We start from the raw sequence: 13293 nt of genomic DNA on the forward strand, positions 1-13293 counted from the left end.
AGCCTAATTTAAATATATATTTTTATGTGTGTGTGTGTGTGTGTGTATACACACACACATAAGTATATATACATACGTATACATATATACATTAAAAGTTTAGAATAAGAGGATGGGATGTCTATGATATGCAGGCGCTCAGCAAAACAAAGTAGGAGTACCTATATTAAAAGAGACATACAAATATTAAGCATAAGAAAGCTGGGATGGCTATATTAATGTTAACTGAGTAAACTTTAAAGCAAAGATTACCAGTGATAAAGAGAGACATGTCATAAGAATAAATAACACCAGGGGTAAAGTGGGAGATTTCCTAATGATAAACATGCATTAAGAGGACATAACAATGGGCGCCTGGGTGGCTCAGCGGTTAAGTGGCTGCCTTTGGCTCAGGTCCCTGGGATGGAGCACCACATTGGGCTCCCTGCTCCACGGGAAGCCTGCTTCTCCCTCTCCCACTCCTCCTGCTTGTGTTCCTGCTCTCGCTAACTCTCTCTCTGTCAAATAAATACAATCTTTAAAAAAAAAGGACATAAAAATCTTAATGTACCCATTAACAAAATTTTCAAATACATGCAGCAAAAATCAGAAAAACTAAAAAGAGGAGTAGATAAATTCACATGTATGTGGGAGATATCAACAATCTTCTCTTGGTAATTGATATAATAAGACAGAAAATCAGTAAAGATAGAGAAGCCTTGAATAACACTGTGAAACAACTTGCCCTAAATAACATCTATAGAACACTCCACCCAACAACAGCAGAATACACATTATTTTCAAGAACATGTATTACATTTACCAGGTCAGACACAGGTTAGGCTCTAAAACAAATAGATAAATTCAGAAAAATTAAAATCATAGAGATTATATTCTTTCACTCTCAGTGGATTTAAATTGGAAGTCAATAACAAAAAAACAACCTGAAAATTCCAAAAATACTTGGAAATTAAACAACAGACATCTAAATAACCCACAAGTCCCAGAAAATCATAAAGAAATCTAGAAAATATTCTGAATTCACTGAAAGTTAAAATACAACATAGCACGATTTATGGATGAGCTGAAGCAGTTGCCAAGAAGGAAACTTGAAGCTTTAAATGCCTATATTAGAAAAGAAGAAAGGTTGGGGTGCCTGCATGGTTCAGTCATTAAGCATCTGCCTTTGGCTCAGGTGATGATCCCAGGGTCCTGGGATCAAGCCCCACATCGGGTTCCCTGCTCGGCGGGAAGCCTGCTTCTCCCTCTCCCACTCCCCCTGCTTGTGTTCCCTCTCTCACTGTGTCTCTCTCTGTCAAGTAAATAAATAAAACCTTTAAAAAAAAAAAAGAAAAGAAGAAAGGTCTTAAATGAATGATTTAAGAAAAGGTCATCAAACTATGACTCATTGGTTGGCCCATTTGTAAATAAAGCAACACCTATTTGTTTATGTATTGTCTATGGTTGCTTTTATATGAAAACGGCTGAATCAAATAATTGCAACAGAGACTCTGGCCCACAAGCCTAAAATATATATTATCTGATCCTTTAAGAAAAAGTTTGCCCACTGTTGATCTAAAGTACCAACTTAAGAAGTTAGAATAAAAAAGAATAAATTAAACTCAAAGTAAGCACAAGAAGGAAATATAAAGATAAGAGTAGAAAACAACTAAAGAAAAAAAAACCCTGAAAATCAATAAAACCAAAAGCTATTTATTTGAAAGAATTCAATAAAACTGATAAACTTCCAACGAACCATGAGAGACGATGGACTCTGAAAAACAAACTGAGGGTTCTAAAGGGGAGGAGGGTGGGGGGATGGGTTAGCCTGGTGATGGGTATTAAAGAGGGCACATTCTGCGTGGAGCACTGGGTGTTATGCACAAACAATGAATCATGGAACACTACATCAAAAACTAATGATGTAATGTATGGTGATTAACATAACAATAAAAAATTTTTAAAAAACTGATAAACTTCCAACTACACTGATCAAGGTAAAAAGAAAGAAAATTCAAATTCCCAATGTCAGGGATATAAGAGGAGACAGCACTCTAAATCCTACAGATATTAAAAACATAATAAAGAACTATTAGGAAAAACTTTATGATAATGGCAATATAAAAAGCAGATTTCAGTAAAAACAGTTCTAAAAGAGCATCTTCATCTTGATTTGGCACAATAAATCTCATTCTTTTAGGGAAGTCCATTTGTCTTAAAGAAGTCAACTTTCTTCTCCATGCAAAAAGTAATACCTTTTAATATAGTTAATAGACAGCTAGAGAATAGCGATAGGAAAAAAATAAAAAAAGAAAGAGAGGTTCATTTAATTACACATTTATTATCCTGTAAGAAATGTTCTGCTAATCGTATACTTATTCTTTATTTAGTGTTTCAAATTTACAATGTATTATCTATTTCCTGGAAATATATACTATAGATTATAGGTGGAATTTGAGTGAGAACAAAGTCTCACTTTGATTATTAGAGAATAGGCAAATATTCACAGAGCAGATCTTTATTCTTGAAGAGCAATAATGGTGATGGAGAGAAGAAATAGACACATTTTAAGGGAGCAGGCCAGAAAAATGTCATCAGATAAAATTATGAAATGTGATGCGTTAATACTCTTTAATATATTTTGGCTCTGTTTTAAAACAATCTGGTTCCTTAAAGCTGTGTTAATCTGGATTACCACCCTCTGAGTTAACATCTCTTGGATAAGCATGCATTTATGAAACTAAACATTTAGCATTAAAATGCTCATTGTCTGGACCATAATGGGTTAGATTTATTTCTAATCCTGTTTTTGACCACGGAGTACTTATTTCAGTCAATCATGGCGTTAAACGAAAAATTTAAAAGGAACTCAATCAACATACAGAGATATGGTGTCTTTCTCAATCATTGTGTACCTTATCATGACCTAAGGATGATAAAACAAATGAGAAGAAAATATATGTGTCTCACTTTCAAAACTAAAGCACCTTAATCATTTTCTTGATGTGAAAAGTTTAATGAAAAAGTAGATTGATCTAATTTGGGATCCTTAAGTCACTGGCAAATTTAAATTGTTTAAAAAAATAATAAGCCAAGCCCTTGAGTCATACTGAATGATTCACCCATGAATTCTTGAGGGGATTAATTTAAAACAGTTCCAAAGAAACAGTATCTTCACATACCTACTCCAAAACACAGAAGAGAACAACAGAAAAGGGAAATTATTCTGGAGGACAAAAAGTAAAGAATGAAGACAGAGCAGAACCTTTTGACTCTTGTTGGCCAATCAGAGCAAGTGAATGCAAGAGCCACATGATAAGGCAAGGGAGCATCCCCTCAGAAATAGGGGTGTTGGCTTCTATGGAAATAAAGTCTTCATGCCTGTTTCGCACTCCTCCTCACCTCCTCCCTCCCTTTTACTTTTTACTGGATTCCTAAGTGTGAGGAGTAGTGGTATTACTGTCCCCATTCCAGGGAACCAAGAGGCCCATGTGCTTTAGGGATGCAGCTTTCAAAGAATGTGAAAGGCACTGGGTTCATGACCACGGTCCCGTCTTCTATAGAGGTAACAATTGTGGGAAGAGCAGGACCTGCTTCCTCGTAGAAAAAAAACAACCACCTCTCTCCACAGACTCTCCGCCTTTTCCTCCCTGAGCAGTAGCCCCTGACATTATTGCCTGAAACTTGTCAGAGCTACCATGAAGTCTGGACTAATGTGAGGGTAATGGAGAAAGAGGTCCCCGCTCCACCATCCTGTTCCCTTGGCAGGCATCACACAGCCTTTCAATCAGTGTCAGGATCCAGAATTCTGATGTATCACAGCCTCTTCCCCTTTATCCTTAGGCTGTTTAGTTGTTACACATTTTGAAAAGAGGAGTAGGTTAGAATTCTGCCATGCAATTTGGGGACAAAGTACACGTAACCAAAAGAACAGTTACTTTGCTTTAGTTGCTCTCTTCTTTCTGGATATCCCTGAGTGACTACCCTTGGACTGGAGAGAGGCACAGCTGTGACAGGCCAGTATTTAGGTATTCCTACTTCTCCTAGGAAAAGTGGAAATTCTGTATCCCTTATAAATATATCCCTTTATTATCCCAGTTTCTTAAACAATGTAAGGATAAAACTTGAGATCTGATAATCAGCTGTGAAAAATTTAAAATAGAGAAGGCCAAAGCCATGAAAAATCCAGAGGTGGCTTCACAGATGTAAGTGGTAAGGAATAATACACAGTACACTCTTTGTGCTTAGAATTTTTCCTTTTTTTCCCTGTTTGGTTCTGTTTTCCATTTATATTTAGAAGTTAACTCTCTCGTTTTATTAGTTAAAATAAACTCTTTATAAACATGTGAACATATCCTTTTGAGCTTGTTAATGACCCATGCATAGAGTTGTTCATTGATAGGTCACTGTCCTCTACAAATCTCAAAATGAAGCCAGTACTAATCATTTGGTAGCTGGTCAAGACTCAGCTAAGAGCAGGAACTAAACAGTGCATAGTTGAAATTAATGCATCCTTGCCCGTTTCCCAAAGGACTTGCAATCACTCTCTTAGGAATCTGCTCTAAAACCTCAGTCTGCCTCAGATGAAGAAGAATTGTGACGCATACCTGGCTCTGACTCTGTCCATTCTCTACTGCCCTGAACCTTCTCTTTTTACAATAAGACATACAAGTAGTGCCAAGAAAAATACAACAAACTGCACCTTGGCTACTGCCTGGAAGCACTTCCCCTAAAAGAGAAACTTAGGAATGCTTATTTCAAAGACAAATACTCTAAAAACGCATTTGAAAATAACAATCACATTCAAAAGATAGTAAATTTGGGCAAGACCAACTGCTTTCACCTACCAATCATTTCCAGGGAGTCTAGAGAGTTCTAACTTCTTTCACAACCCTTTCATGTCAAGAACCCATGTAAGATTAGGAAAGGCTGTCTCTCTGCATCCACCTGGAAATGGTGGAGCCACACAACGCGTGGCTGAAGTGCTGGAAGTGACCCCTCAGAGATGCATACAGGGACGGTGGCAGGGCTAGAATACAAGTGGTAAGAGACAAGGACTAGAAAAGAGGTCTATGCTTCTCTTTCTAATCTAAAAGCTGGGCATATGGGCAACAGGAGCAGTTTAGCTCATCACAATATCTCCTTCATGTGGGGTTGCCAGGTAAAAGTACAGAACATCCAGTTAAATCAGAATCAAACACCAATTAATTTGACTCTCGATTTTTTAGCGTTGGTCTAGACTTGTGCCCTGAACCCTAGGCCCCAAACAACAAATTGCTTACTTGGTATCTCCACTTTAGTGTGTATTAGGTATTTTAAGCTCTCCACACGGAAACTGAGCTCCTGCTCTGGGCCACCATCCCCACCCCTGCCCAGGGCAGGACCTGCTCCTCCGGTGGTCGGTCATCAGCCTGACCCCACATAAGGGGTCAAATCAAAAATTTGGTATCATCCCCTATTCCTCTCTCACACCTTACATTTACGTATGTAGGATTATAGCAAATCAGAGGAACTCTATTTGATACTTCTGTAAACTTGAGGCTAGATAACAGTTTGGGGCACTACAGTTAATGAAGAAATATGCCCCCAAGGACTTCTGCACAGAGCTTCTCCTGGGCCAGAGAAGTGTCTTCCTTGGACATTTTGCCTCTTGTCACATGTGTTTCAATCAACCAATAAATGACCCTGCTTAAAGAAGGGCAAATGTGGCAACATCTTCTGCATTTGGACACTCAACCAGCCCAAGGCTTTCACTTTCACTTCCAGCATACCTTAAAATGCGCAGTGAAAACATCTCCCTATCTGAAACCCCCACCCTGGTTATTAAATGAAACAGTTACCTTTTCACTTTTAGAGCAACAGCTTCTAGCTTTCCAGACTTTTTTTTTTTTTAAGATTTTACTTATTTATTTAGGAGACAGCACAAGCAGGGAGAGCTGTAAAGAGAGAGGGAGAAGCAGGTTCTTCGCTCAGCAGAGAGCCCAACCCTGGGTCAGGGTGGGGGTGGGGGACTTGATCCCAGGACTCTGGGATCATGACCTGAGTTAAAGGTAGACACTTAAACAACTGAGCCGCCCAGACATCCTCTGGACTCTTTTTTTTTTTTTAGCTTTCCAGCCTAATTTTTTAGCCAACCCAGACCAATAAATATTTTCTCTTTTTTTTTTTTCCAACAGCGGTTACCCTCTGAGATTCTCATCAAGGAGCACTGGTGTCTACTCTACTGCTAATACATGACATGCCATAGGTGACAGAGATGCTGGGGAATAATAGTCAAAGCAAAAAGGGATTATTGGTCTATCGATGTCTTCAGATATTTAAAGTCCTAGGCCTGGTGCTCAGCAGAGTCAGGAAGGTGGTGTTTTCTGTCACCCAGCTATGTCATAGTGTCAGCAGAGACTTCTCCTACATTTTCAAAATTGACCATTATGATGACCAATGTAATTTATAAAAGTGACTAGATAAAAAATGATATAGGTAACCACGCAAGAAAAATAATTTAAAAGATGAAATAAAGAAATAAACTACCTTGACTCCCTCTACCAAATAATCAAAGATGGTTATAAAAGTTAAGATTCAAAAAAGTAGACAGCAATAGACATTGTTTCTGTGGGACACAAAGAGGGATAAAGTTCTTAAAAGACATTTGAAAGTGATTGCATTTGACATAGAAAAGTTTACTGTAAAAGTTCAGTTTGGTAAGTACTTCTCTACTATATTGACACATTATCTCCGTATCAGTCATTTTTCATAGCCTTCATATTTTGAGGGAAAAATCAAATCTGAATGGATGATCTATTTTTTTTCTTTTTTGTACATTTCAATGTCAAAAGTTTCCATGCCTTTTAAAGAACATAGCCTGGCATGTTTTCCTATACTGCTATGCCCAGGGTCTCTGAAATTTTCTAAAGATTCTGACATATAACAAAATATAACTTTCAGGCTAGATAAAAAATAATTGAGTATTTTTTTTAAATGTCTGCAGCAAAGTTATTAGCTCCCTAAAATATAAAAAGGGTTGTACAGACAGCCTGTGGAGGCAATTTCACGGGTGCCTAGTCAAAACTGTGATACCTAGAAGGCTGTTTAATTCTTTTTTTTTTAATTCTATTAAATTCATCAAGACTACTTTGAGTATTCCGAGTTAGTGGAGTTTCCGCTTATTTCTTATAAAGACCTTCCCATTGTCAGTTTTCTTCCCACTGATGAATTTACTAACTCTGAATGCAAATATGTCACTTTATCCCATCATCCTCTGGACAGGCTCTGAGTAATGGCTTTCCTAAAAGGCTGTGCTTTTCCAAAGATAACTAAAATGCTTTAATCCTCATATTGTATTAATTAATCACTTCCAATAATCAATTTTCATTTGAATATTGTATTTAGTGATTCTCTCAGGCCATCAGAAACACGAAATCTGCACATGACAGCAATCCTACTATTCAAAACATTCCCCTGCACATGTCACTAAAAGGAAAACTACCCACCCTGGAGTATAGCTATTAATGTCAAACAGATTGTCATCTGGGAAAACAAAAATGCATAAAAATCAGCTTCAGACAAAGTATGGCTCTAGGGAAAAACACCAGGGTTTTGTGTGCAAATGTCTTAAATGTCTGATTGAAACGTTTAAATAATGAGTTAGCAAGGAATCTGCTGCTGCTCTCCATACCATAAGATAATGTTATAACGAAAACAGTTTTAGAGCTAAAGGGTTTTTCATCATAGCACACTATGATTTTACCGAAGATGCATTTGCCCCAGTTTCTAGTAAACATTATAAGAAATGTTTGGTTTCCAGCTTGGGCCGAGGGCTCTATTTAGCCTATCAAGGCACAGACCTGTTAAAAACGCTGGGGCGCTTGCCAGAATTTTTTTTCCCTGCAACTCTTAGTAAAGATCGTACCTCGAAAGCAATGTGCGTTGCAAACCACGCAGATTTAAGCTCCCTCTCCCACCTACACAGCTTGGCATCAGCGGCTTCTGAGATATCCCTCGCCTTCTAAAACTCAGACCGAATCGCCACCACCACGGCTCACCTTTCCACCACCACCATGCCACAATCTCTGCTCAGCTCTCCCGAGCCCAGTACAGAGCGCGCCCGAAGCCCCTGCAGAGTGAACTCGTGGTGCCACTCAACTCCCCAGCCCTGAGCACAGCCACAAACACACTCTCCTACTCCCTCCGCTGCAAACTGCCCCCCAATTTGACACCCACCTCACCCCTACTACCCATACCGCCCCCCCCACGTCCCTGTCGCTTTTTCTCTCCTCCTGGTGGCTTCGTCCCCAACACACCTGTCTAATCCTATGGCTGCCAGACCTCAGGTGCCCACGCTGCGCCCTATCCCGCGCCCCCTCAATCCAACTGGCGCTTCCCACTCCGCCCAGTGGAAAATCAGTGTGCTCGCAACACCTTCTACTCCACCCGCGTGCCCACCCGCAGACCGCCCCCGACTCCCACCCTCTTCTGGGCTGGAGAAGGAGCGCCCGTCGTACCTGTCGAGAGCGTGGCGGCGGTGGCAAGCAGCAGGAGAGCCTGGCGGAGCGCCGCGCACAGCGCTCGGGTCATGGCCACCAGGCGGCCGCGCCGGAGCTGCGAGGTCCCAGAGAGGAGCTAGGCGGTTGGGACAGCGCGGGCCGCTTTGAAGTTCCCGGGGCGCGGGAGGGAAGCACAGCCCCGTCACCCTTTTGAAGAGCGCGGCTGGCTCTAATCCATGCAGGCGCCCCCGTCTTGTGCTTTCCCCATCCCTCGTCCCCCGCGGCTGGCGGTGCGCGGCGCTCCTGCCACCGGCCCCAGCAGCCGGCTGAAAGGGGTGGGGGGGGTGGGGGGGGCGGACAGAGCCCGCCCCCGCCGCGCCTCCGCGCCTCCGCCCCCTGCGCCCTCTCGCAGCCGCCCGGGACCTGGAGCTGCCGGCCAGGCGGGCAAAGGCGGCCCGAAGGCCAGGCAGTGAGACCGCCCAGAGCTGGGGCCAAGAGAGGGGTTGGGTAGCGCGGAACCCCCAAGACCCGAAAGCTGGGAAAAGGGTCGGGACGCGAGGGAAAGCCCCACGGAGGCTTTAGGAAAACTTAAACCCTGCCGCAGTTGCTTCCTGGTGGTCGCTCTACAGTCTCCTACAGAAGATCCATTCGTCCAGATCTCTTGACATTCGTTTGTAGTCCGGTGGCCTAAAGGTTTTCTAACTAGAATGAGCCTTGTTACAACCCCAGGGAGTCCTGCGGGGCTCGTCCCACCACCATGTCCTGGCTGTGCACGCGTCTGTGGAAGGGCGCCCTCTCTGTTCAGCCCTGGAAATAACCAATTCCCCGACTGTCTTGGCTACCCAGTTTGTCAACTTTCTTACCTGATGCCTTCCGGTGACCCTCCCCCCCGCCCAAGAATGGCGACCAAAGCTGGACCACGTGCACCAGGCGATGTAGTTATCTGCCAGGTTTGGAGGCAAAGGGCCCGTCCTATGTCCTATGGAAGATACCTTGCAACAATTTCATCAATGGAAATATGGGCCAGAAGAGGGGAATCGTACCCACAGATTAAGGGAAGAAGAGTGATTTAAAGTAACGTATTGGAAACTTGTTTGAATTTAATTCCTAGAGCCCCCTTATCAAATGGGTGAGCTTCCCATGTGGGCTGTGATTGAAAATATAAGGGCGATGTTACCAATTAATAGAAATTAGCCCAAATTCAATTCATATATGTAGCCTATACGTTAAAGTGAATGGGATTATTTTAACCTGAACACACAAAGCCCAAAAGCCACTATTGGTATTATTGCCACTGTTAGGGGGCCCCTTGAAAATCGATTGTCATATAAATTAATTGCTTGAGAGTAAGAGGTATTACTGGCTGCCTCACCCACCTCAGCTCTAAATAGAGTGTCCTTTCTAAGGTCTATGAAAGTCCTGTGGTGAAATAATGTATATAATTGATTTCACCATCAAAAGATCACAGTAGTGGGGTGGGATGTTTGTTGGATTTGGTGACAGTCCTGAGGATCTCACCCTCACCATCACCACCTTGGATGAATCAAAACATTCCTAAGAGTAGAAAGACTTTGTTCTAATTTTATTCTGGATCCAAGCAAACAACAACAACAACAAAATGGAAATGTGGGACAAGACTGAGCCCTTTCAGACACCCACAAAACAGATGCTTAAAAAAAAAAGACAAGAAAATGCTAGGACACATTATATTTTGGCTGACTTGGTTGGCTCATTATTTGATAACTGAACCCTAGATTGTGATCTACCATTGGATCATGAGATTTGGAGCTGAAAGAGCAGGATTTAGTGTCTGCGCCTGCTTACTCAAAAGTAAATGGAACTTCATCCCTCCCTATTTCTCGGAACCATGACTGGGATTTAAAGAAGAAGTGAGTGTGAAAGCACTGTTAAACCATCAGGTGTTATACTAATGTCAGGTATTTACTTTCAATATTTATTTTGTCTCTTGAATACAGTAAGCAACATCCCTGCATGTCAGAAAGCTGTTATTTTCTAAAAAAAAAAGCAAGGTTGTTACCCAAGAAGTCTAATGTTGAATGACTTTAATATTCTAAACAAACCCAACATTGTCCTCTGAGTCTAATGGAGCACTGTCCACTACGGTATCCACCAGCTACATGCTATAGTACCACTAGCCACGTGTCGGTAGTGAGCACTTGAAGTGTGTCTAATCCAAACTGACATGTGCTAGAAGTATCAAGTACATACTGGATCTCAAAGACAGTACAAAATTGAATGTAAAATAGATCATTAATAACTTTTATATTATGTTGAAATGATAATCTTTTGGAAGTATTGGGCTAAATATATTACTAAAGTTAATTTCACCTATTTCTTTTCACTTTTTAACATGCCTACTAAAAATGTTTAAATCACATATGGCTTGCATTATATGTCTATTGGGCAGTGCTGGTCTAATGAATCCTCATCAAATGGCAAGGATCATCACCATCACCTTGGTCTTAGGCACAGTATAAAAAAAAATTACGTTGTTGGGTGCCTTGCCAGTCAACATATGGCCAGCCAATAAAGGAATCAGGATTTTTGAATTCTTGGCACAAAGTTCTGTGACATACACACCACAAAAAAGGTTAGTATGTCAAAAGCTAAGGACGTCATTTGTAGAAGTATTTTAAACTTCATCTTCAAATACCATTTCCTTCTGTCCTCCTGTGCATGTTTTCCTTCCAACATCAAACTATAGAAGCTTTGAAGTAAGGACTTAGTCATTCTAAATGTATTGACCCCCAATGGCTGGCAAAGCATTTTCTGAGGTAATTATAAATATTTCTGATATGCTTGACTTCTTAACACCACCTTCGTGGCAACCAAGAAAAGAACTTCATCCTCATAATGTGTCCCAATTTTTACTTAAAAGAGTATACTTTATTCACACACACACACACCCCTATAGAAATTAATCCAGTCTTAATCTAATACATTTTTTTAAAGATTTTATTTATTTATCTGACAGAGAGAGACACAGTGAGAGAGGGAACACAAGCAGGGGGGAGTGGGAGAGGGAGAAGCAGGCTTCCCGCGGAGCAGGGAGCCCAATGCGGGGCTCGATCCCAGGACCCTGGGACCATGACCTGAACCGAAGGCAGACGCCTAACGACTGAGCCACCCAGGCGCCCAATCTAATACATTTTTGTATGAACTATTATTAAGAAAATATTCTTTGGAGCATATTGAGTGACTCCTGTCATTTAATATAAGCAACACAATGCATTGTTGAAGATATAATATAACACATCTTTTACATTTTTTGTACTTAACAGAAAAATTCATGTGTGAGGCTTTTTTATTCACTGGAAAGAATTTATATGCAAATGTGTTTCTCAGGATTTAACCTTCCCCCCCACCCTTAATCATCTATTTGTACATATTCATTACCATAGCAACATTACATCATGACTCCTGGATTCTCATAATCAAAAGAAAACAACAGCAATAATCAAGGAGTTCGTAACCCCCAGTGAAATAGACTTTGGTTGAATAACTCTTACATAACCAAGGGAAAAAAGTATAGGAACTTTAAATTGTAACCACTTGATACATTTGCAGACTAACATTCCAAATTAATAAGGCAAACAAATGTGTATAATAATTGAAATTTGAAATTGACTACTTGTTGGTATGGTTGTTTGGGATTTTTTTTTATCATACATGTTTCTTTTTTTGTCATCTTTTCTAGAATCTCCAATGCCATGCATCTTAATTTTTCATTTCATCTTGGAACATGAACTTATCATGGAATGAGCATATGGTGAGGAGGCATACTACGATAATTTGCTATATACTATCAAGGTCTAATCTGTTCTCATTTTACTGCATTTTTCTTCCTTAAATGCATATTCTCCCTCAAGGAGCCTACGACACACTCATTTCCACTCATCTCATTTTGTAATCCCAGAAATCTTTCTATTAGGGTACCCCGGCTTTACTTCTATTCTCGTCCTTCTCCTTTTGATTGTTCATTCCATCCCATGAGAATTGTCATGTGTTTTAGGACCTTTATTAAGGTTCTACAGTATGTACCTTCAATCCGTCTACCTCATGGGACAGCTCAGGTGTCATAAAGAAGAAAAATAATGGCATCTCTGTGGACATGATAATGGGGCATCAAACAGTTTCTTTGCTCCACTGTCACTGCTAAAAATCTTAAAGTCTTTAAGTACTTACATTATCTGTTTTCACCACCTTCCAAAATGGCTGCACCCGTTCACCGATTTTCCATATCCCTCTAATACTATTCAATGGTCTTTCCACATAACTCAGACTTTGTCTCAATTTTCCCTGACCAACATCAGTTTGCTGGGCTGATTAACTGCATTCGATACAGGCTCTGTCTGTAAAATGCAGGTCAGAGATTCAGTTCCAAGTAAGCAGGCCACTACTACCTGGCACATTTCCTTAGAAAGGGCCCCTATAATTATACTCTACCAGAGTGAGGTGACAAGGAGGTGAGAGAGTTCTAGGACTCAGTACAAATCCATCCCTTCCTGAGTAAAAAACTAAAAAAAAAAACAAAACAAAACAAAAAAACCCACAGTTATTTCAATACCAGCCAAATCAACATTGGCGTTCTGATGACCATGACTCAAGCAAAAGAGTAGTCTAAAGCTGCTGTGTTGAAGGTGGTAACCACTAACCACTTGTGGCTCTTGAGTACCTGAAATATGACTAGTCTGATCTCATGGTACTGTGAGTGTAAGATATACACAAGATTTCAAAGTCTTAGTAACCCAAAAAGTCTCAATAATTTTTAAATTTAATTACATGTTGACATGATAATATTTTGGATATATTG

At 40.6% G+C, this 13293-nt stretch overlaps 1 protein-coding gene across 6 annotated transcripts in view; it reads right to left on the bottom strand.

Moving 5' to 3' along the window:
- The window catches only part of ACVR1C (activin A receptor type 1C), a 128279-nt gene that overhangs the window by 70881 nt on the left and 44105 nt on the right, over positions 1 to 13293 (bottom strand). For 5 of the 6 annotated variants that reach the window (XM_027590830.1, XM_027590824.1, XM_027590825.1 and 2 more), the window contains exon 1: positions 8478 to 8775. The exons of the other annotated variant lie outside the window; for it this stretch is intronic. In XM_027590830.1, coding sequence (XP_027446631.1) covers positions 8478 to 8550 — 73 coding nt within the window. In that variant the 5' untranslated portion in view covers positions 8551 to 8775. Of the gene's footprint in view, positions 1 to 8477; positions 8776 to 13293 lie in introns of those variants that run through there. 6 annotated transcript variants of the gene reach the window in all.

The sequence above is a fragment of the Zalophus californianus genome, chromosome 3, assembly GCF_009762305.2.
Source record: "Zalophus californianus isolate mZalCal1 chromosome 3, mZalCal1.pri.v2, whole genome shotgun sequence".
Classification (NCBI taxonomy): domain Eukaryota; kingdom Metazoa; phylum Chordata; class Mammalia; order Carnivora; family Otariidae; genus Zalophus; species Zalophus californianus.